We start from the raw sequence: 24,973 nt of genomic DNA on the forward strand, positions 1-24,973 counted from the left end.
TCCACACTCTTGGACTTGCAATTATGATTCAGAAGAAGGTGCCTTACAGGAGTTATATAAATGAGGGTCCCAGCATGAAAGAAATGCCACCCACAAACTGGGTCACAAAGGAAAGTTTATTAAAGAGTCCATTTATAAAGGTGTGGGCAGGGCTTGGGGAACCAAAGATGGAGGGTGCAGTATTGGCAGGACTGTTACCACCCTTAGAGGGAGCCCTGAGAGAGCCGGTATGGGGAAGGTGCCTTTGGCAGGGACAACCCAGCAGGAAGGAAGCTTGGGAAGTGAATACCCAGATCTCTCTCTTCTCCTGCCCTCAGTCTCCTGCCAAGGACCCCCACTAACCAAGCCCAGCAGGAAGCCAGAGGACAGGAAACCCATCAGTGAAATCTATACCGGCCAGCCTCCAGAACCAGAGCAAGGTAAAACCTGGCAAGAAAATCAGAGGGGCAAGTGGTGGGGCAGATCCAAACGGAATCAGCACCACACTCTCCAGCGGCCTGGCCAGGGCTGCTGAAAAGCGTCCTCTCTGGATGACTCCCACCCTCTTTCAAAGACTGACCTTGGACCCAGGGTGGTAAGGGGCACTGGGCTCTTTCAGGCCTGGAGGGGAGCTGTGTGGTTTGTTGGAAAGAGCCCTGCTTACTGCTTACTAGTGTGAGAACACTGGCCAGGGGCCTAAACCTCCTATCCATGCATTATGTGTACACTCATTCAGATGTTGGCTCAGCCAGTACCACCTGAAAATGACTCAGTGCCCAGCCAGGGCTGTAGGAGGCACTGGATAAAGAAATGTGGAGCAGCTCTGGCCACCCTTAGTTTTTTTTTTTTTTTTTTTTTTTTGCGTTACATGGGCCTCTCACCGTTGTGGCCTCTCCCGTTGCGGAGCACAGGCTCCAGACGCGCAGGCTCAGCGGCCATGGCTCACGGGCCCAGCCGCTCCGCGGCATGTGGGATCTTCCCGGACCGGGGCACAAACCCGTGTCCCCTGCATCGGCAGGCGGACTCTCAACCACTGCGCCACCAGGGAAGCCCCCAACCTTAGTTTTAACTTGTGAAATACGCCTCGAGCCAGCCAGTGATGGGGTCCCTCCACCAGCTCTGTGACTCCAGAGGCTGCTCTCAGTCATCTCCTCTGTCATATGGGTCAACCACCTTCCCCCGACCCCCCACCACCGCAGTTGTCCTGAGAATTCAAAGAGAAAATTTCAAAGAAAAGCAGGAGGCACTGCAGCTGGCATGGAGCGAGGGCTCCACATTTGGGAATGTGGCCTTGTTAACAGGCATCCACTGCCCCTCACTCATTCACCACCCTCTTACCCTGTTTTGCTGCTACTGTTGTCATATCATACTTGCATTTGTTGGGGGGCGGCTTTTCTTGCTCCTCCCTGAATCCCCATGGCTTGGGGCTGAGTTTACAACTGCCAACATTTATAGTGCCACCGACGTCACATGCACTTAATCCTGAGGACAGCCCTGGTTGGTAGGCTGTAGCACTAGGGCCATTTTACAGATGAAGAAATTGAGCCCAGAGAGATTAAGCCACTTGCCCAAGGTCACAGAGTCGATTAGCAGCAAAGCCGGAGTTTGAACCCTGGAGTCTGGCCCTCACATCCGGCGCCAGACCGCGGGTATCAGAAGGAGTGAGTGCGGGAATGAATCCACCGGTCAATCAATCAGTGATCGCACGGCGGATGCACGCCCGTCCCCTCCCCCAGCCGCGGGGGCTCGCTGCCGGGACAAAGGCCCTGCCCAGGCCGGACGTGGGCCAGCCGGGTCCGCGCTCCGGGGGCGGGCGTGGGGGCCGGGCCCTTTAAGGGGGGGGCGGGCCAACGACGCGGAGGGCGGGCCGGGGGGCGGGCCGGGGGCGGGCGGCGGCGGGGCCGGAGGGCGCGCGGAGCGAAGGGCGGCGGCGGCGGCTCGTGCTCGGACCGGGCTCTGGATCCCGCTCGGCCGGCTGTTCCCGGCCCGGTGCGGCGCGCCCCAGCACCCCGCGTTCCCCGCACCCGCACTCGGCCCCGCGGAGGAGAGGCCATGCCGCCGCGGCGCAGCATCGTGGAGGTGAAGGTGCTGGACGTGCAGAAGCGGCGGGTACCCAACAAGCATTATGTGAGTGCCGCGCGACCCCCACGCCCCCTTGAGCCCGTGCCCCGTCGGGGGCGACCTAGAACCCCCACGGCTCTGAAAACTTCTGCCTCCTGTTCTTTCTCCCCCACCTCCCCTCCTCTCCCCTCTCGGCACTGCTGCTGCGCGGCCCGGGTCTCTCCCGGCTCCTCCCTCTCTCCCCCTCCCCCTCCTCTCTTTTGCCCTGTTCCGCTCCTCCACCGTGTCCTCCCGCCTCGTCCCCCCGTCGTCTCTTTGCCGCCCCTCTCCCCTTCTCCGTCTGCTCCTTGTCCCCCCCACTCCCGTCCTGCCCATCCGTGGAAAAGTCTGGCCGGTGTAGGGGACAGAGAGAGGCGCCTGTTCTCAGGCCGCCCGTCCTGTCCCTCCTTGTCTGGAGGCGCTTAGACCCGCAGTGCCCAGCCACAGGTAGCCCCAGCAGGGATCGCCAAGTTGGCTCCTTCCTTTTGGAGGAGCCAGCCGGAGCGATAGAGATCTCTGAGAATGGATCCTTTGAGTGCCTGCACCATTAAAAAGTTTTTTTTTTAAAGAAAAAAATCCCTGCCCCTTCTCTCCAATAACTTCTGTTTTAAAATGTATGAAAGTTTTCTCCTGTTATCTCCCTGGCAAAACGGGAATCTTGTTTAGAGCTGGCGGGGACTTGAAAAAATGGGCCAGTAGCCTCATTTTGCAGATGGGACCCTCATATGGGCTGAGGCGCAGGGAGGCTTCAGGTTCTGGAACAAGGCGGAGCTGCATTCGGTTTCCCCTGCCTCTGGAAGGTGTACCTGGGGTAGATGGTGACCCGCCAGATGGGAAGTGGGTTCCACACCAGCCTAGGAGCTGAATCTGGGGGCTCAAGGGGCCCTTGGACCACCTCAGAGGTTCTGGGTAGAGGGATAATGGGGCTGTGGGGTGTTGGGCCCAGGTGAGGCCTTGGGGAGGCCTCTCTGCAGGAGGGAAGGGGGCTATGGTGTCTCTGGTGGTGAGAAGGGAGCAGTGGCAGCGCCTAGCTGCAGAGAAGTTAACCAGGAAGGAAAAAAGAGCAAGAGGGAGGGAAAAAAAATCCTAACAAAGAAGTATAGAACAATAAAGAGCAAGGGGCGTTGGCTGGCTAAATTCAGCTCCTTGACCTCCCTGCAAGTCGTCTTTGGATCTCTTTTCTTAAGAGGCTCGTTCTTATAAAGCAGATCTACATGCCTTACACGAATAGTCTATACAATTCTGAAAGGAGATAGCGGGGAATCCACTCTGCACTCCCTACAAGAAAGGGTGTGCTGTGTGAGCCTGTATTGTTATTGGCTGGGCAGCCAGTTATTCAAGCCTTAGCCAGGCGGTGGGAAGCTATTTCCTGGACCTGTGGCATCTTTAAATAGAGTGAAGTTTCCCTTGATTCCAGAGCTGGGCTAAATTGTCTCCCCCGCACCCCCTTTCTTTTTAACTGTTTCAAATGCTGCCAAATCTTGGTTTCTTGTTTGAGCCTGTTGAATGTATAACTGAGTTGCCTCTTTGCTATGAAGATAGTTTTTACCAACATGGCAGACAGGAGGAAGTCTGAAATTCCCCATGCTGCCTCCCACCGGATCTGTGAGCTGGGAACACCAGAATACATACAGCCTCCAAGAAATGGGCATCATCATCCACTCTCTCCTGTCCTCTCTCGTCACATGACTATCAGGCACAGGTTCTTAAGCCCATTTGACAGATGAGGAAACTAAGGCTCAGAAAGATGAGGTCCTATGCCTGAGGTCACAGTCAGGGCCAGAACAGGAATGTAAATCCAAGTATGTTCGACCCCAAAAAGTGTTACTCCACCAGGTCACACCACTTTGCAGATTTCATACCCCATAGTTTCCCTACACAAAGTCCTCTTAAAAACTGGGAATTTTGCCATCATTTGTGATCACTCTGAGGCTTTTCATTCTGTTTAGATCCCTCCCTGCCAGTTTTTTGGAGGTGCGGCAGCTTTGAGGGGCATCTCTGTAAGCCTTCAACCACTTTTTAGGGGCTCTTTCAGACAAGTCTCTAAATATTAACATGGATTTGGGTTTAAATCTTGGCGTCCAGCTTGCTGTGTGGCCTCTCTGACCCTCATCTGTAAAATGGGGGTAATGGTGCCCACTTCCTAGGAGGAGGGATCTTGTGACTGACAGGGTTGACATTCCATAACCGTTAGATGCCTGCCTCCCTGCCCTGTGGTATCCATGTTACTCTGACTGGGAACATGCCAAAGTCACATGAGGAGGGATTTCACCAAGAATTTATTTTCCTGCATGTGGGTTTAGGCACTCCTGTGATTCAAGGGAGCCCCCTCCCTTCTAGCCAGCCTTTTGTGTTCATCAGATGAATAGGGGCAATGGGTTGAACTGAAGCCTGAGTCATCATCCACAGGAACAGAGAAAGTTAAGTGCTGTGTTGGCAGGAAACCCATCAGCAACTGCCAGTGACCCCTGCTCCTGTTCTCCAACCATACCTGCCCCTGCCACTCTAGAAAGAATGGGCATGGGGGGTAGCTGTTGGCATGGGCCTGGACTTTCTTCCCATTTGGTATATCCTCCTCTCTGAAGTTGGCCCAGCCACTCTGGAGAGATGGCATGAGCAGAGGAGTTGGACAGCCTTGGGCTCGGCCACTTCCTGCTGTGTGACCTTGAGCTGGTCAGTTTACCTCTCTAAGCTGCTTCTATAATCTGCAAATTGTAAACAGTGCTGCGTCCCTCCAGGACAGAATTTCTCAGCCTCAACACTGTTGATAGTTTGGGCCAGATCGTTCTTCGTTGTGGGGGGCCGTCCTGTGCATGGTAGAATGTTCAGCAGCATCTCTGGTTTCTACCCCCTAGGTCCCACTAGCATCCCCCTCCCTAATTGTGACAACCAAAAATGTCTCCACACATTTCCCCCAGGAGGGCAAAATCACACACACCCTGACTTCTAACCGCCCTGCCCCAACCACTGCACGAGATCATACAAGTTAGTTACAGAGGCTTCCCACCACCTGCTCCCTATTTACAGCTACTTCAGCCTCCACCTGTCTCATCACTCAGTTGCCTGGGAGCGAACAGGTCACAGGTGCTATAGATGTCGTTGGAGAGCTTCACCAGGATCTCAGGGCTGCCCATCAAGGCTGGGCCACTTGTTCCACCTTAAATGGCATCTTCTCCATGATTAGGGCGGCATCTTCATCACGCCTGGCCCCAGCCTCCTTCACCTGTGGGCAGAGACATCATCAGTGGGCCCAAGGGTAGAGCCGTAGGCCACATCTGGAGAATGCAGGGGCAGAAGCTCCCAGGGCCTCTGAGATCCCCATGGGTGGGTAGGGATTATTGTTGACAGTAATATCAACAGTTTTATCATCTGGAGAGAGCTTCCCTGGAGCACTGCACTCTGTCTGTTGGCCTTTCTCTGCCTGCATCTTTCCTGCCGTGGAGCCTAGGGCTTTCTAAATGAATGGAAAGGGGACTTTCAAGTGTGACACCCTGGGAGACCCTCCCCAGCTAGGTTATCTTCCAACTTGAGGGGAGGAGGAAGTGCTCCCTGTAGGTTTGGCAGGGTTTTTTTGGATTGCCCCATTTCCAGCACTGGAGAGGGAGGTACAGAAGCCTTGGGGTTAGAAAAACGTCTCCCTTAGCAGGAGCCAGGAAATACTGGCTTGCTCTGTCTTAAGATCTTTAGATGTTAAGAAGAGCAAGATGGGGGCTTCCCTGGTGGCGCAGTGATTGAGAGTCCGCCTGCCGATGCAGGGGACGCAGGTTCGTGCCCCGGTCCGGGAAGATCCCACATGCCGCGGAGCAGCTGGGCCCGTGAGCCATGGCCATTGAGCCTGCGCGTCCGGAGCCTGTGCTCCGCAATGGGAGAGGCCACAACACTGAGAGGCCCGCGTACCGCAAAAAAAAAAAAAAAAGAAAAAGAAAAAAAAAGAATAGCAAGATGCTAGAAGTAGTTATAGAAGCAGTAATCTTAACAGCTGAAATTTAATCCATTGTTGTGGGCTGGGCACTGGATTAAGCTCTCTGTGTATTTAGTCATCACAACAGCCCTTTAAAATAGGTACTTTTCCGTTACACTAATACACGATTTCAAATATACAGATACATAGAATAAGTTAAATATCTGTCAATCTACCATCCAGCTGTCAGATCTTTACCTTTTGCCCTATTCATTTCAAAGCATTTTTATTTTTATTTTTTAAGAAATGAAATATTGCACATGCAAAGCCCCCTGTGCACCCACTCCAACAATCACCACCCCCCGAAATAAAAACAGTATCCTACATTTGGTGCTTGTCATTCCCATGCACATTTTAAAAATAGACCAATAGATATGATTTTTTTATTCAGTAGCTTTACTGAGGTGTGATTTACATACCATAAATTCACCCATTGTAAGTGTACAGTTGGCTGATTTCTTTAAATAAATGTATGGAGCTGTGCAGCCATCATCACAATCCAGTTTTATAACATTTCCATCACCCCCATAAAGATCCCTTGTGCCCTGTGGCAATCAGTCCCCTTCCCAGCTAGGCCTCATGTACCTTTTAATGTTTTTACCTTTTCAGCAGTCCCCAAGATCTTGTATTGAAAGTTTTAAAACTACAAAACATTACACTTTTGAGATCTATGTTCGTACATGTAGCTTCAGTTCATTTTAACTGCTGTTTCATATTCCACTTATGAATATACCCCTGTTTATTTGAGCTCCTGTAGGAGATTTTTAGGATACTTTCTTGTAGCTGCTTTCTTGCACATACAACTGAGGCGGGATTGCTGGCGCTTGGGGTTTGTGCATTTTCACCTGTGCATTTAACGTCCCTGGGAGCAGTGTCTGTGGGTCTCTTTGCTCTGGCCCCTCGCTAACACTCCGAATTGTCAGACTTTTTAGTGGGTACGGAATAGTATCTCATGGCAGTGCTTGTTTGCATTTCCCTGCTTGCTAGTAAAGTTACATATCTTTTCACACCTTTGTCAGCCTTTTGAGCTTCCTCTTCTGTAAATTAATTGCCTGTTTTATCTTTTGCCCCTTTTTTTGGTATATTGAGCTATTGGTTTTCTATTAATTTATAGGATTTATTTATACACTCAGATAGGTACTTCAGATAGTTACGTTAGTGTTCTCGTTTTCCCCTTGAGACTGGAGGCTCAGAGAAGCACAGGCACATGCCTGAGGTCACACAGCAAAGAGTGGCAGCGTGGGGATTGGTGTACGTGTATGCGGCAGCCCTGTGATCCCACCCCTGAGCCAGGTGACCTTGGGTGGGTCATTTAAGCCTCCAGCCACAGTTTCTCCATCCTGGCCCTTCCCTCATCTCACTGTTCATTCACTCAGCCTGGACTGATGAAGCACAAGCTGCCACCAACCCTTAGTCATTCTCACCCCAGGGAAGCTCTGGGTTGATTGTGCCTCTGGAGTGATGGGTTGGCAGGCCCTGTGCTGCTGGCCTTGAAACCTCCCTCTCCACCTGCCAGACTCTAAGAGCAACGGGTCTCTCCTCTGAGCAACTGACTTTTGCAGGATGGGTCACGCCCTTATTAGGCATTATTATCAACATTCTTGTTTCAGTCTGTGGGAGACCTCTGGCTGGCAGGCTCAGTGGTCTGGAACAAACTGAATCTGCTGCCCAAATTAGCTGCATTCTGTTTTCCAGCCTGCCCCATCCCCTGCTGCCCCCAGCATCCCAGCCATCCTGGCATCCTGTTTTGCAGAAACATGCATGGCAGGCCAACAAACTTGAGTGGAAAGAACTTGGGTATCAGAGACAAACATTCAAGTTCTGCATGGTCTTGGGTGACTGACTCAACCCCCAGCCTTAGTTTCTGTATCTGGAAAATGAGGACAGTGTCACCCTTCTAAGATGATTGTGTGCTTGTTTAGATAATGTATGCATTCATCCTATTCTCCGTCCCTCCTGCTGAGGGATAAGTACCATCTCCTAGCACATTTCTTACGGACGCACCATTACTTCATGAAGAAAGGACCTGGATTTGAGTCGTCTTCATGAGCTCCTGGGCTGGGTGACCTTGCAGACAAGCTCCCCAAGGGTCTGTAAAATGGGAGCAGTAATAGTGCTTACCTACAGGTCTAGGGCACTTCTCACACACTGCTGAGCCTGATGCCTTCTGTATAAAGGGCACTCAATCAGTGGTAGTCATGAAAACTAGCATTAACGATAGTAATAGCCATGCTCCACATCTCTGCCTCTCTCCTGCCTCCTGCCCTAGGGGCCTGCTATTTGTTTTCCATACTTTTTCATTCATGAGGCACTTCTGGGGTGGGGCCCCAGGCGGGACACCCTGCTGCCCTGGGACAGGCCCGTGAGCAAGGCAGAGCCCGCCTACCTCCTCTACAGGTGGTTCTTGTCCTGCACCCTGTCTGCGTCACACAGCGGTAGTACCCTCAGTAGGCGTTAAGGCCCCTCGGCTAGGTTTTTTTTTTTAATGGCTCTTGCTTTCTTCTGACTGAAAAATGATGGACCTTGTCACCTGTGCTATGCCATCCTGTTCCCTCTGGTCCATGGTTGCAAGGAGCCAGGCCTCTCACCTCACCTGCCGGGTCATCCTCAGCCTGGGCTCTTACACTCTAGGCTCTTGCAGTTGTCTCAAGATCAAAGCGGGTGGGACTATCATATCTTAAGAGTTACTTAAATGTCCCTTTAGTTCAGACTTTGAATCTGTGCCATTCCTTGCTTCTGGTAAGCAGGGAAAGTACACCAAACAGCATGCGTTCAGATCCCTGCCCTGCCACCTACCAACAGTGTGACCTCAGACAAATTACTTACCCTTTCTGTACCTCACCTGTAAAATGGGAATAATGATAGTTCCAATCTCATAGGGCTGATGTGAGGATTAAATGGGCCTGGCATAGAGTCAGGGCTCAATAACTATGAGCTGTATTAGGAGTGTACAAACATAGTATCATTTATGATAGTAGAAGTTGGGGGCCACTTAAACACACATCTGTAGAGAACAAGATAAATAAAACATACTATATCCGCGAGCTAGAATACCATCGAGATGGCAAAAATTCCATCTTCTGTCATGCGAATATGAAATAGTAAAAGTTGGTGGCAAAACAACGTGCTCAGGTTGGCTCACACCTGGTTACAAGTGAAGGCGTCTGTGAAAGCACAGAAACATAGCTGATCAAGTATATGTCACTTTTTTTTTTTTTTTTTTTTTGCTCATCTGTGCATTGCATTTCTCTATTTTCCAAATGTTCTGTGGGGAACACATATTCCTGTTTTTAGTAAAACTAAAAAAAACAGTGAATGCTCATTTTAAAAGAGAAGCAGTGCCAGGCCCTGGCGGCTCCAGCCAGGTTCCCACATCCCCACCACCTCATCCTGTCCTGAAGCAGCAGAATTCTCCAGCTCCTCCAAGCGCCTGTCCTCCCCAGATAGATGCTGGCCTCCGAGACTCTCCCCCAACTCCTGCCACGGAACCAGGGCTCTGGATGTGGCTTTCCAGTCCTCCAGCCCAAGAAGTGGCAAGAGATGAGTTTAAAATACCACGAGGGGAGGAAGGCCTGAGCAGATGCTTTTCTGGTTGAAATGCTCCTTGCTCAGTGGCCTGGCCCTCCCTCCTGTGGTGCTTATATCTGAATAGGTTGGAAAGACTTGCAGGCCGGAGTTCAGCAATCTGCACCCTGAGGTCATTCAGGTTAGAGCTGTGCCCCACTCCCCTGGGCAGATCATCCAACCGCTTGTCACCCACCCGGAGGTGCACGGGCGTCGGCAAGCGGCAGAGTTACCACACTGCCAAAAAAGGCTTAGGGGACCACTCCATGCATGGTACTACTTCTCTTCTGGGACACTCATCCTGTTGCAAATCATGCGTGCTTTTTTCCTTGGAGAAAGAGCTCTGATAGGGTGAATGGTCTTGCTTGGTGTGACTCAGTTTTCTCCTTCCCCTGGGAGGCCAAGGCCAGCCGCAGGTCACTGCAGCTGCAGGAAAGGGAACCGCTAGATGAGCATCCTGTCGGCCTGGTGGGCGCAAGTGATGAGGCGTGAACATCCTTGGCCCAAGGAGAGAATATGAGGCTTCTTCAGTAGGCCGCATGGCCGGAGGGTTGTGAGCATGGCTTCTGCGCCCAGCAACTGGGCTCTGGTCTGAAGTTTGAATTTCAGAGAAACATGTAATATTTGGGACCTACTGTCATCCACTCGCTGTTGGCCCTGAGCCTTCTCTTCTGGGAAGTGGGCAGCTTTGGTGGGGAAATTAAATGACCTTTTGTGCGGAATGCCTGAGAGGATGCCGCTGGGGCAGCCGTCCTTGCAGCTTCCTGGCCCGGGGTACTGCCCAGAAACTGGGGCCCTGTGGTCCCTTTCACAGAGCCCTTGCCAGTGGGGTCATCCAGATCCTGGGTGGCAGAGCTGGCATCCCTGGCCCCTGCCGGGACATGGGGACTAGCTGACGTGATAGACTTGGGAGGCCCGGTGTCTCCTGCCAGGGGGCCAGTGGGCAGGGGCTGGTGTGGCTCACTCCTCAGGGACTCTGCCAGGGGCCTGCAAGCCCGAGCCTTGCTGCAAGCCGTCCTTCTTCTGCCCCATTATCCAAACTACAGGGCATTCTCTCCTCATACTTGCTGGCCCAGGTGCAGGCCTGCAGGCGGGCAATGAGCCCAAGCCCAGGGCCTTCTTTAAATGGTGAACGGAGAAGGGACCAGAGGTGCATCTGTCGTGCGTGCGTGTGTGTGTGCGTGTGTGCACGCGCACGCCCGCACACAGAGCTCTCCCGCCTGCTTTTGAGGCGTCTCCCCGGCCATCCCAAAACTTAGGGCTGCTAGATTTACCAAATGAAAATACAGGATGCCCAGTGAAGTCTGAATTTCAGATAAACATGTAATATTTGGGACCTACTTATACTAAAAAATTATTCATTGTTTATTTGAAATTCAAATTTCCTGGGGCATCCTGTGCTTTTTCTGGCAATGCTGCTGAGACTACCACTTTCAATAAAACAACAACCAAGAAACCTTCGTACTTTGTAATACTGGTAATGTTTCTTGAGAATTCACTGAACAACGGTAAGTCCCTTTAGGGGCCAGGCACTTTTGAGCACAGGGATGATACACAGATATGCAAAGCGGGGATTCAGACCTCAAGGAGGTCAGTGTCCTGAGAGACAGGTAGATGGCCTTTCAGGGCTAGCCTGGAACTTGGGAATGAGCAGACGCCTGTGCCTTAGGGTTTGGGGGAAGTTGGACTTGGAGAAGGCAACTCAGTGCAGGTGACCCAAGGCTGATCACAAAGCATGAGAGGGATGCTGTCAAGTAGAGAAGGGTAAAGGAATTTTAGGCAGACAGAACAGGAGGGAAAGGAAGCTGAAACCCTGGCATGTGGCGTGTTTGAAAAAAGCAGGAGAGATTTGAGTGATAGAGATGGAGCTTGACAGGTGGCTGGGGGCCCCAAGGATCTGGGGGCTTCTGACTGGGCCAAGCCTGGTGGGGGACCTAAAATCCCACAAGCCGCGTGGCGTGGCATAAATACATACATACATACATACATAAGAAAGCATAGACTCTACCCTCAAGAAGGCCACGCCTTCCCCCCCCACACGAACACACACGTAGCTGGGTGGCCAGGGCTCAGGATCAGAGGTATCCACGATGGAAGTGGTTGGGAGGAACTGGGACTCAGGGGCACTCCCCCGGCTTGATGGGCTGGGGGAGCACCTTTCACAGGAGAGTGGAGGGGGCAGACACAGACAGACCTGGGAGAGAGAGAACACCTGTCCACAGGAGGACTGTGCAGACAGTGAAGATAAAGTTAGGGAGGGAGGGATGGGAAATATTAAAGAGGTCTATGATAGCCAGTAGGAATTCTGAAATTTGGGAGGAATTAAATAACTCCAAATTTGTTTTGTTCTCAAGACTTAACAATCATTTATTGTTGTTATTATTATTGAATAGCTATCGTTCATTTGAGTGCTTACTGTGCGCTCCAGGCTTTTCATGCTTTATGTCACTGGATCTGAGCAGTTCTGTGAGGTAAGGAGTATTAGGATTCTTGGGCTGCCGGTGACAGAAATGAACCTGACGAACTTAAGCCATAGGAAATGTATTGGAAAGATGGCTCTGGCAGAACGTGGCTCAGCCCCCAGTCACAGAAAGGACAAGGAGTTGAAACTGCTTGTGGGCCTCAGAGCATCACCAGAAGCAGGAACCTGCTCCATCCCTCAGTCCCTTTGGCCACGCAAAAGAGTCCAGTTCCAGGAGGAGAGGATCTGATTGGCCCAGCCAAATCACCTGACCATCCTTTGGTCAGGCAAGGGCAGGATACTGTGATCCACAGTCCCACTGAAATTGCCAGTAGTTGTAGGAGATTCCGAGTACTGTTGCTGGAAGAAGGGGGCATGGAGGCTGGACAGGTGGAAACAGCAGATGTCTTCTACATAGGTACTGTTATCAGCCCATTTCACAAATGTGGAAACTGAGACTTTGAAAGATGAAGTACTTTGCCCAGGATGACACTCGGCTGTGCTGCCTATCATTGAATATAAAGAAGGGTATAGTCAACTCACCCCCTAGATTTGAAGGGAAACGTTGCCTTAACGCACATAAGAATAATATCTTCTACTCTGCTTAATTAAGCAGGATTGCATGGACCCCCTGCCTACTGCACTGGCAAAGAAAGCCAGAAACCCACTCAGTGGCGTCACCATTTCCTCCTCCCCAGCCAAGGTGTGAATCAGCAGCCTGTGGCTTCAGGGCACGATTGGCTGCCAGTCAATTGCACAGATGTGGATTTGTTGTCTGCCCTGGGCCAGGCCTGGCCCCAAGCCGAAGAGAGGCCGAGATGACCAGGCAGCCTTTGTCCTTACAGAGGTCACCATCTGTTTGGAACACGTCACCACGGCATAAGGGCTGTGGTGGGGCCTGCAGTGGGGCTCTGGGGACAGGGCAGGGGTCTGAAACCTGGACTGCCCATTCCCCATTCCCTACTGGACCAGAGAGGTGGCGCTCTGAGCTGGGGTCAAGAGGAGGTGGGTGCTCTGGAACAGGGAAAGCCAACTGGCAGAGTTTTTAATATGGGTAGAATTCAGAGGGTCCTTGAACTTGGAAGGGGGAAGAGTACATCTTTATTCTCACTAATAGCGGTTTCTCCAATAGCGGTTTCTCCAATAGCGGTTTAGCATTGCCTTCCATTATGAATGAAGGCCGCGACCCCCAGTGATATCAGTAAGACCTGTGTGTGGCTTTGTCACCAGTAGAAATTCACAGATATTTTCATGTCACTTTACAGTTGTTGCATTTATCCTCATCACTGCTTCAGAACTGTGATGTTATTCGACCCACTGCTGGATTGTTGTTATTTATTACATTAGTAAAAGTGTACATATGTTCATAATTTTATTTTTTGAAACATTTTTATTACAGTTCAGTATTTCATTTGGAATGCTATGTGCTTTAATTTAGTCATTTTTAAATCATTTTGAGAAGGGGACCATAGATTTCATAAGATTGCCAAAGGGCTCTGTGGCACAAAAAAAAAGGGTGAAAAACTTCTGGGTAGAAGTTTAAGAGCTTGGACTTGGAAATTAAGCATGGATTTGACCTGGCTTTGCCGGTGACCAGCAGCGTGTGTGACCTTAGTAAGTGGCTTCACTTCTCTGTGCCTCAGTTTCTTCATCTGTAAATTGAGGGTAAGAATAGTACCTACTGTGGGTTATTTTATGTAAAGGGTTTAAAGCAGTGCCTGGCACATAAAAGTACTGAATGAATAGTTACCTGTTAGTGTTATATTATCTTTACCATCATCATCTTTACCATTCCCTGACTAGTGATGCGCTTTTTTAATAAGCAACCTCGAATGATGTGACACAGGTCATCTGGAATGACCACACCTTGAGAAACATACTCTAAATGGACTAGTCCAGGATGCACCCCCGCCGAAGATTTAAAAGCAGTCTTCCCCAGAGATTTGTATATTTGGATATTTAGCAGTGTGGTAATTAAAATAATACTGAAAATGTTTATCATTGGAGGCATGATTAAATAAATGGACTACTAAGGATCCTTTAAAACTTTTGCTGAAAGAATTTTTAATGAATGGGGAAATGCTCACCATATAACACAGGTGAAAAAGATCATGTATATACAATGTGATCTTAATTTCATAAACTACTTCAACATATAGAAAAAGGGTCTGGGAAGAAGTATAACCAAAGCTTCGTCTCTGGTGGTAGAAATGTGGATGCTTGTTAAGACCTCAGCCTCTGCCGTCAGACTTTATTACCAACTCTACGGAACAGGTTACTTCACATGCAGGGTCTTACTTTCCACCACTGCTGGGTGGGAACAGTAATACAGTGTAGCTTCATAGGAAACACATCAAGACCATTGGTGGTTGTGAGCCGTTCCATTGTTTTACATTGTATTATATGTCTATGTATTATCCCAGGTTTCTCTAGAGAGGAGAGGACGGTGTGGGACAGCAGAGTCAGGAAAGCTTCCTGGAGGTAGAGGGAGAAAGAGAGGACCCTGCTTCCCGTGTTCCCTTTATTCCTGTCTCATAGACTTGTGTATGAAGCGCAGGAAGCTGGCAGAAAAGTCCACATAGGGGTTCACATCAAGGCCGGGAGGAATAGTCTCTGCCAGATGAGGAGCCCGGCAGGGCATGGGTACAGGGGTGGCCAAGGAACCCACAGAACCTGACCATCAGGACCACATACGATTTCATGTGGGAAAAGGGGCTACTTGGCTGTACAAAGTTTGGAACCCACTTCTGCAGCCCCCCTACTTTATCTGGTGGAGGAATCCCTACTCCCCTTCTGATACCCCTAATAGATGGCTGTCCCAGGGTTTGAGAGCTCTGTCCCTCTACATTCTCATCTAGTTCTTTTCTCCTCTTTCTTCATGTCCCCAAGCCCAGTGGGACAGGAAGACGAAGCTGCATTTATACGGAGGGGGCAGTTGTTTAGGGAGTATCCTAGAAATCCTAGTTGACCCCTTTCTGCCTGTCACCCAACCAGGGCACTCAGCTTTGATGCTGAGGTTCCTAGTGGACCAAGCCCATCATGGTGCTCATACATTGGATATGACTCTGTTGACGCGTCTCCTCCTCTCCCACCAGACCCTGAATCCCTCATAGTCTAAGGACAGGTGCCAAGTGTGTTCCTTGAATGAAACCATAACTTCTTGGGCTCTCTCCATCCCTGGGTCCCATGATTCTAGGATGATGGCCATTGATGATATCCTTCAGCTGACTCAGAATTGGATTCCTTGTGATGACCCCCCGCTGACACCAGACGGAGCATTGTATCATAGTAGTTAAGGCACAGGCTTTGGAGGCAGCCAGACCTGGATGTAAATCCTGGCTTTGTCACTTTGTACCAGTGCGTCACTTAAGCTCTCAGAACCTCAGTATCTTCATCTGTAAATGGAGGAGTCATCCCAGTTCCTGACACATAGTAAACACTCAAGAGAAAAGTAACATTCTCAGTCTAGTCCAGTGGACATAGATATAATATTATAACCCCTTGGGATGCTACTAGGTTGAACCATATGAAATTGTCAATTTTTGACTTAACAAGTGGCAATTTCACTTAGTTCAACCTAATGATCTGGGTTTGATTTGGGCCTAAGGAAGTTACTTTTGCATGGAAGGGGGTAAAGGGCCACCGCTGTACCAGGTATCTTACAGACATTATCCCATTTACACTTTACAACAGCCCTGAGAGACAGGTAATACTATTCCAGTCATCCCCTGGTATCCGTGGGGGATTTGTTCCAAGGCCTCTTATGGATACCAAAATCCACAGATGCTCAAGTCCCTAGTATACAATGGCGTAGTATTTGCATATAACCTTTGTGCATCCTCTCCAATACTTTAAATCATCTCTAGGTTACTTATAATACCTAATACAATGTAAATGCTATGTAGATAGCTGTAAGTACAATGTAAATGCTACGTAAGTAGTTGCTGGGTCACAGCAAATTCAAGTTTTGCTTTTTAGAACTTTCTGGAATTTTTTTTTTTTTTTAATCTGAGCTTGGTTGAATCCTTGGGTGCCAAGAGCTGACTGTATTAGCATCCCCATTTACCAAATGGGGAGACTGAGGCTCCTAAGTAGCTTGCTCAAGGAAGTGGTGTAGCCAGGGTTGGAACCCAGGTCAATCCAACTGAACGTCTGTGCTATTTGCATTGCTGCTGTCTTGAGACTGGGCTGCCTGTTCCACATAGTGTGGCTAGAGAGTTCGCAGCATTCTCTTGGGCCTCCTCGCCCAGGAGCTGGCAGCTGTAGCCTGAAACTCCCCGAGACGCTGCCTGTGGAACCCCACATTTCTCATTCTGGTTTAGACAGTCAGTTTCTGCAGTTTTCTTCTGCTGTGTCTTTGGCTTTGGTTGGGGGACTGGAAGGGGCATTCTGGAGTCAAACAAACCTGGGTTGAAGTTCTGGCATCCTCCACAAACAGCTGTGTGGCTTTGGACCGGCCCCCTGACCCCTTTGAACATCAGTTTACTATGGTGTGAAATGGGATGGATGGTAAGCTTCACTCCATAGGGTTTCTGAGAGCAGAGTGCTGGGGATTTCACAAGTGCTCATTAGTGTTGGTCCTCAGCTGGAGAACTCCTATGCATCCCTCAAGATCCAGAGCAGTTATTTTTTCATCTGGAAAGCCTCTCCAGGTGCCACCAGCAGAATTAGCCCTCATCCCCTCTGTGCTCCAACAGCAGCTGTAAAGCGCTTCTTAGAGGGCCTGTGGCCTATGAGAAGACTCTACTACTGTCTTTGCTGTTGAGGACCTACTGTGTGCCAGGCACTGTGCTGGGCCCTTTAGGTGTGAACCAAGACCCATCTGACCACATATGTCAGGCTTTTTTCACCATGTCCCGCAGCCCTGGTTTATTTTATCTTATTTTATTTTTTGGCCACGCCACGTGGCATGCGGTATCTTAGTTCCCCGACCAGGGATCAAACCGTACCCCCTGCAGTGGAAGCGCAGCGTCTTAACCACTGGACCCCCAGGGAAGTCCCCCACGGCCCTGGTTTAGATCTTAGCTCTGTCACGTGCTGGCTGTGTGACCTCGTGTGAGGCAGTGTCACCACATCCCGTGACGTAACATAAATGAAGGACTTAGCATAGTGCCCAGTCAGCCCAATAAACGTGGCTCATTTTGATTCTTTTTCATTACTCCGACAGCTTTACTCCTACTGCCTGTGTGCCTTGCGCGTAGTGGGTGCTCTCGTTGGCTGCCCAGTTCTCCCCCTAGGCAACCTGCTAACACAGGAGAGGCCCTCTCTCGGCTCCATTTCCTGCATTGCCCCGGGCTCCTCTGAGGCCTGGCAGCCTTGGGAGATCTCCACGAGCCCTCAGTGCCCGCCTTGGAGGCTTTCCTAGAAAGCTAGCCTTCAGGTTGGTTTCGGCCGAGCCTGGCTCCAGCTGCCAGCACCTCTGCTTGCCATTGGAAAGTTCCCCGTGCCGCTTCGGGCCAGATGTGTGCAAGGCTGTGAGTTGGCAGCCAGAGGCCCCGGGCTGGCGCTGCACACCCAGTCCAGCAAGTGTTTCCACCAGCTCTGTGTCTCCATCTAGAAGAACGGAGGTGCTGCACCCGGCCGGCCCTGCAAGTGGGTCATGCTGCTTGCCATCTGGATGAGACTCCGGCAGTCATGGAAAGATGGGCTCCAGGGAGAGGCAGTTGATTGGGTTTCACAGAGCGGCATTCGTGACTTTTCCCGTTAACTTAGTTCACCTCAAAAGATTTGAGTTGGCCGGCCTGAGCCACCAGGACCTCACCTCTGTAATGGGGTTATCAGTGATTGCACTCAAAGCTTCCTGTAAGTCAGGCCATGTGCCAAGCTCCTGTCCAGCATTAGCCTGTTGAATCCTTAGCCAACCCTATAAAGTAGCTACGACTATTCTCTCCATTTTACAGACGAGAAAATAGAGGCTCGGAGCCATGAAATGACTTGTAAAGTCTCACAGCAGCTTTAAGCTGTAGAGCCGAGAACCATACCTGGGTACCCTAAAGCCAGTGCCTACCTTTTTTTTTTTTTTAATGACACTAAGGAGTGATTTTTATTTTTAATTTTTGACTTACACGTGTGCAGGAAAATTCCCTTTTTTGGTATAGCATTCCATGAGCTTTTACACATGCGTAGGTTCTCATAACCACCACCCGAAACAGGATGCAGCATAATTCCATCACCTCCTAAGAGTTCCCTCGGGCTGCCCTGACTCTCAAATGGTATGGGTTGCTACCTCCACCTGCAGTTGGAATTGCTCCTGCGCTGTTCTCTTTTTCTTCATCGCCTGTCCAGAGAGGTCTTGGGGTGAAACATGGACTTCTCTCCCAGGGCTGGGCCCTGTGCCTGCATTCTTCTCTGTAACAAAGCTGGTTCTGTTTCCAGCACCCTTGGCAGTTGAGCTGTTCACTCAGCCATTCCAAGAGCATTGTTACCCCAGACTCAGAGAGCCTTGAGTGAGGTCACCTTGATTTATGAGCGTGTGGCCCTGTCTTGGCTTTTTGTCTGTCTGCCCGCCTGTTGGTCTCTCACCAGGCAGTTCCTGAGAGCCCCGTGTCACAAGCACTGGAAAGATTGTGGTGAATGAGACAGACCTGGCCCCTGCCCCTTGAGGGCTCCCAGGGGAGTGGGGTGACAGTCACGTGAACAGAACAGCACACCCAGAGGACTGTGTGCTGAGCGACGGCAGCCCTAGTGGCTGTGGGAACCCAGAGGAAGGAGGCCAGACCCAGACTGGGGGTCTCCAGTAAGGCTTCCAAGAGGAGGCAGCCTCTAAGCTGACACCTAGGAAGTGAAGAGTTGCTACCAAGGTGAACGGAGAGAAGATCCTCCCTTCAGAGGCAGTGGCAGGTGCAGGGGCCAGAGGCAAGGGAGCACCTGGCCGGGTGCCCCGACACGCCTTTGTTGTCTTCCTCCACTAGGCTGAAAGCTCCAGGTGGACAGGGGCTTCTGTCTTCCTCGTTCACAGCCATATCCCCAGCCCTCGGAAGGGAGCCTGGTACACAGTAGGTGCTCTTGTCTGCATTTGCTGAATGACTGAATGAACGAACTGAGGTGTTTGAAGCAGAGGAGAGACACGATTCAATTTGTGCTTTAGAGAGACCGACCCTGTCTCCCACCTCCTGGCCTGGCACCCCTCTGCCCCCAGGTACAGTCTGAGACCTCAGCTCCACCACCCACCTGAGTGGGCTGGGGACAAGGAGCATCTTCTCTGCCACTCACACCACAAGCACTTGTCTTTGGGCCCCATTCCAAGCAATCACTTAATTGAAAAGAGAAAAATTGGCAGCAGGCCACCCCTGGAGTGTCACTTGCTGTGGCCCCTGAGCTTGGTGATTCCTGATGCTGACTCGGGACAGGAAAGCTCTGGCCTGGGACCAGGAGAGCCGAGGCCTGGCCTTGGGGATCTGGAAGGAGGAAAAGGGACTTCAGAGGCTGAAGGAGCTGGGCTTGGAACTGAAGTCGCTTACTTCCCAACTGCGTGACCTCAGGCGTGGTGGCATCCTGGGTTTCCACCTCCCCAACCTGAGGGCGGACCCTGCTTCCTGCCAGGTGTTTCATGATGTTGGTAAACCTTGCATAGGGCCAGCGCATAGCAGCAGGCTCCCCAGCGTGGTTGCTGATGTTATCTCGGCCCCCCCCCCCCCACTCACCTTGGTCCTGCCTCACTCTGACATCCTAGGTTTCAAAGGCATCATGACACTCGGGTGGCATTTCTCCAGGATTAAACTTAATGTACCTTCTTCAAAAAGATCAATATGCGTTCCTCAGCACTTCCGGTGGCGATGCTGCTCTGGGGTGTTAGGAAATCAAACACACTGCGGGTGTTGCAATTCCAAAAAGAGGTTGGAAGCGCTGACCTACATAGGCCAGATGCTGGGCAGACAGCTGGAGAGAGCTGACAGATTGGAACCAAAGGGAACGTGTGGTCTCCACGGGGAACAGCAGAATCATGTTTCCCATTCGTTAAGCCGGTGGAGCCCATCCAACTGCCTCTGCCCTCTCCTCACTCTCCCCCTCTCCTTGCTCTCTCCCACTCTCCTCCACCCTTCTCTCTTTCTCTCCCTCCCTCCTACCCCCCCACCCCCACCCCAGACTGTGTCCTCCACCTTAAGCCTGGGCAGCAGATAGCCAACGAGGTGGATCTGGAGCCCAGCCAGTCATTACCAAGCTGCTCCCAGGAACCCCCAACCCAGAAACCCAGCCAGTGTGAGAGCTTTATTGGGGTGGCCGGGGAGGTCACACTTAACCTTTTAAAGCTGGTTTCTTAAACCAGGGTTTATAGGCTCTTGGACTCCCTCGGACATATTCCCAGGAACACTCTGCAAGAAGTGGGTTCATCTAGATCTCGAAACTAACACTGCTGCTTGATTTCAGGGCTGCACGTGTTTTTATATTTAATGAAGGTTGCTCTGGCTGCAGTGCAGGACAGCTTTAGTTATCCTGGGCTAAGGACTTGCTGCAGAAAATGTGTGATCTGTGAGCAGAAGCCATAGCCCCTCAGTATGCTGCGTGAGAGACAGAGTTATTTCTCCCTCTGGCTAAAAAGGGCTCTGCTGTTTCTCAGGTCTGAGAAACAGCATTCTGGAGTGGAACTCCTCAGCACCTCCCAAGAGGAGCCCTAGGTCTGGTTCCAACTCTCCTCCTTGCACGCTGTGTGGCCTTGGCAAGTCCCTTCCCCTCTCTGACCTCATAACCCCAACTATAAAATGAGGGACGGTCTAGAGCAGGGTTTTTGTATATTTTAAAGTCTTGGAACCCCCTGCTGTGGGCTTGAAGCAGGCAAAGGAGGACTGTGGGCAATGGAGCCCAGGCCCTGTCTAAAGTCTCCGCTGATGGTTGCCTTGTGGCAGTGCGGACCCACAAGGTCTGGCAATTGGGCCTGCAGGCTGCCAGGTTACACCCTCTTCCATATATAGAAGAGCTAAAAGTGGCAGTGCCTAGTGGAAACCAGGATGGAGAACCCAGAGACCGACCCACCTCACCAGGAGCCTGGGGCTTCTTGCAGGACAATTTGACCGCTGGCCTAATCACCTAAGAACACTCCAGATTTAAAGTCCTCTGGGGGAGTCATTGTGCAGGAGGCTCAGAGGGGCATGAGGAGCTTGCAAGGAAATTTGGATACTGCCGTGGAAGTAGAAAGAGTCCATAGCTAAGAGTGGAACCCTTAGTGAGTCGCTACACCCCTCGGTCCCTTTGTGTTTTGTTTTTTGGTTTTTTTTTAAACAGGACGAGACAAGGTGTAGTAAGTGTCAGAAGTCAGGAAGGGCTTTACAGAGGAGATGCTTTTTTTTTTTTTTTTTTTTAAGAAGATGTTGAGGGTAGGAGTTTATTAATTAATTTATTTATTTTGGCTGTGTTGGGTCTTCGTTTCTGTGCGAGGGCTTTCTCTAGTTGTGGCAAGTGGGGGCCACTCACTATCACGGCCTCTCTTGTTGCGGAGCACAGGCTCCAGATGCGCAGGCTCAGTAGTTGTGGCTCACGGGCCTAGTTGCTCCGCGACATGTGGGATCCTCCCAGACCAGGGCTCAAACCTGTGTCCCCTGCATTAGCGGGCAGATTCTCAACCACTGCGCCGCCAGGGAAGCCCCCCTTGGTCCCTTTGTTAAATGGAGGGGTTGCTCTAGAATCAGGGATGTGTGCTGTACACATCCTCCCAGTCCCAGGTGCCCAGGGCAGACATTGCTAATGGAGCATGGAGCTCTGTCTTGCTGATGTTCCTTTCTCACAGCCCTTGCAGGAAAACAGCCCCAACTCTCTCTGTCCCACTGTTGCCCTCTCTTTAGATGTTTTCTTTGGTTTCCCAGGTCATTCCAGGTTCCCCACCAGCACTGTAGAGCCAGGAGAGGGCTTCCAACTTGAGAAATGTGGGCTTGTTGGCCTGTAAACAACAGAGCTCCAGACAGAGTGAGAACGGCAAGGAGTTCACTGAAACAGCGCCGCCCTCAATGTTGATCATCCTACCGGCACCATCACAACGTTTGGCATAGCCACAAACCCCCTGTACTACATATTCTTAATTCAGTATTCTTCAAATTGACTCACTTCTTTACTTCATTTATTTTTAAAGGGAAACTTTAGCTGTCCACCATAAATGGAAAACCAGCAGCCCTCGCTAGAAATAGAAGGAAACTAAATAGAAAGGAAAAATAAAATCAGTGTTAAAGTTCCTCCTGGCAACTGTTGCCTGCCGTGAGGTCTTCTGTCCTTTCTTCAGGAAATGGAGACCAGCAAGTGTTGGAAGGGGTGTTGAAAAGCCACGATTGCCAACTTTCTGAGCCAGTCAGGGCGGGAAAGGAATGGCAGAGACTAACTTTCTCACTATGGGATTCCCTACAGTTTAGTGCCGAGCCCTGAATCACCTAAAACCAGCTGGTATGCCCGAGCTCCTGCATACCTTGAGACAGTGATCTAAGGACCATCACTTTGAAAAGCGCTTGGACCAGACCCTCCCCCAGATTTAAACCTCTGGCCACTGCAACCCAGATCAAAATGTAATCACTTTGTCATGTGACTAGTGCAGAAGCCACACCCCTTCTAATTAATATCAGCGGGGAATTACAGCCAGATTCTTTGCCAGCCCTAGAAACCCCACCATAGAGATTTGCAAAGCAAAGTGAGATTGGAGGACATTCCCCTGTGCCTCGGGGATCTTATTCACTGGGCAAAAACACCTTCTCATGTTCTCTAGTTCACGTGATGAAAGCATATGAGATCACAGTGCTCCCGAGGTGGGGCAACAGCTGTTTCATATCATCCTGCCCTGGGGATGGCATATCGATGGAGTTCTGGGGCCTTTCCAAGAGTTGCAGCCATGGGCAGAGGTGTGGGCCAGCGGGTCTGCAGGGATAAGGCATGTCAGTTAAGCAGAGCTGCCTGGAGCTCGCCTGTTTCTGTTACTTAGCCATGCCCAGGCCTGGCTCCAGGTGTTGTTCAAGGGCCTCTAAGCTTTGTTCTGTTTTAAATCTTTATTCATGGATGACCTGACCTTAGAAATGGAACATAAATTTCTGTGTGTCTAGTGGGGTCCCTCCAGGCCCTGGGAGCCCACACTCCATTGGGCTGGGTTGGACCTGCCAAAGGAGGTGACTGCGGAGGAGTTAGGAAGCATTTATGGAACATTGTCCCTCAAATCCCAGCCATAGGCAGAGATTCTAACCAACACAGATTCCATTTCTGGAGCTGTAAAAAAAATACCTCATTCGATCTTTGCCTGTGAGGTAGGAAGGCTGAGTGTCCTTATCCCCATTTTTCAGAGAACACAAAGGCGCAAAGGGGCAAAAGACTTTCCCGAACTTAGAGTGAGGTCACGGCTGAGACACCCTCTGCCGACTCCCAGCTTCCTCCCGTCCCGCACTCCCACCTCTGTCATCGGCTGTACCTGCACCCAGGAGGTGCTCCGTGATTTGGAAGGATGTTCCAGAGGAACGGCTCTGGGACTGAGCTGAGATAGTGAGGGAAGATGGGGTTCAACCTTGGTGTTCCAGGCAAGAGAGTGTGTCACAGACACATTTCTTCCTGTTCTCCTAGGAAAGTGACTTTTTCGTTCTGATTATAAAAGAAAATACACAGTAGAAAATCTGGAGAATACAAGAAAGCTTCAAGAAGAGAATTTTTAAAGTCTTAACATATTCCTACCAACCCAGAGCAAACCATATATATACAGGTTTATATATATATATATGTATGTATATATCAGTGGTTTATATACATACACACACACTTTACCTGCAGTATAGTCAATCCACATTATTTGCCGATTCCGTATTTGGGAATTTGCCTACTTGCTAAAATTTATTTCTAATCCAACATCAGTACTTGTAGTGTTTTCCCGGTCGCTTGCAGTTGTGGGCATGTGCATGGCAGCAAAAACTGTGTGGCCTGAGGTGCATGTTCCCAGCTGGGGTTGAACAAGGCAACCTCTGCCTCTTGTTCCAGCACTTATACTCTGAACAAGTGTCTTTTTCATGGTCTCTTTATTGCCACATTTTATACATTCTCGTGCTTTTTTGGGTCATTTCGCTGTTTAACATGGCCTCAAACCTAGTGCTCAAGGGCTGTCTAGTGTTCCTAAGCTCAGGCTGTGATGTGTCTTTTGGAGGTGTTAAGTAAGCTTCGTTCAGGCATGAGTTACAGTGCCACTGGCCATGAGTTCAAGCTTAATGAATCAACAATATACATTAAATAAGGTGTCATTAAACAGAAACATACAGCAAGGCTGTGTATTGATCAGTGGATGAAAATGTTGTGATCAGAGGCTCACAGGACCCCAGCCCTCATTTCCCCTGGGAGCTTTGGTTCTGTATTCACTGTAATACACAAATGAAATATACACAAGCACACACATACACTTATATACTGTATACATAACTGTTTTGAGATTAGATTATGTTGTTTTAGACTGTTCTTTTACCTAAGATAATGCCTGAACTTTCCCCTATATCACAGAATTCTTTTAGTTGCACACTGTAAGCTTGCGAGGATTTGGGGGAGACCAAGACCCAGTCATCTGCCCACCTCGACCCCAAGCACCCTGGCGTGGCTGACTTAAAGGAAGTTTAGAAACCCAGGACTTCTGGCCCTGGTGACACAGAGGCCCGGTGAGAAACCCGGACCTGAGGAGTCTAGACTTTGCAAATCACGCAGGCCCTGATGCTGAGGTTGTGTAAGAAGGGATTTTGCTGGTGGCTAGTTCCGGTTTCAGGCCTCCTCCGTGGCCCTCGGACACCAGTGTGGCCTCTGTGCTTGTTCATTCCCAGAGGGAGGGGTTGTGGTGAAGCAGGACAGGGGCCAGAGAGGGCTTGACCTCCTAGCATCTTCGTGTCTTCCTCATTTTTTTCCCACAAAGTACAGATTTTCCATTGTGCTCAGAGCTGGGCATACAGCATTCAGTGTATGTACAAGACAAGCATGGTTCC

The 24,973-nt window shown here is 50.4% G+C and overlaps 1 protein-coding gene across 1 annotated transcript in view; it reads left to right on the top strand.

Annotated features, from left to right (window-relative positions):
- Positions 1-1,891: 1,891 nt before the first annotated feature.
- Positions 1,892-24,973, top strand: part of SH3PXD2B (SH3 and PX domains 2B) — a 111,338-nt gene continuing 88,256 nt past the window's right edge. Inside the window, exon 1 of the mRNA XM_060094941.1 lies at positions 1,892-2,106. Coding sequence (XP_059950924.1) covers positions 2,032-2,106 — 75 coding nt within the window. The 5' untranslated portion in view covers positions 1,892-2,031. The remainder of the gene's footprint in view (positions 2,107-24,973) is intronic.

The sequence above is a fragment of the Mesoplodon densirostris genome, chromosome 3 (assembly GCF_025265405.1).
Source record: "Mesoplodon densirostris isolate mMesDen1 chromosome 3, mMesDen1 primary haplotype, whole genome shotgun sequence".
Classification (NCBI taxonomy): Eukaryota; Metazoa; Chordata; class Mammalia; order Artiodactyla; family Ziphiidae; genus Mesoplodon; species Mesoplodon densirostris.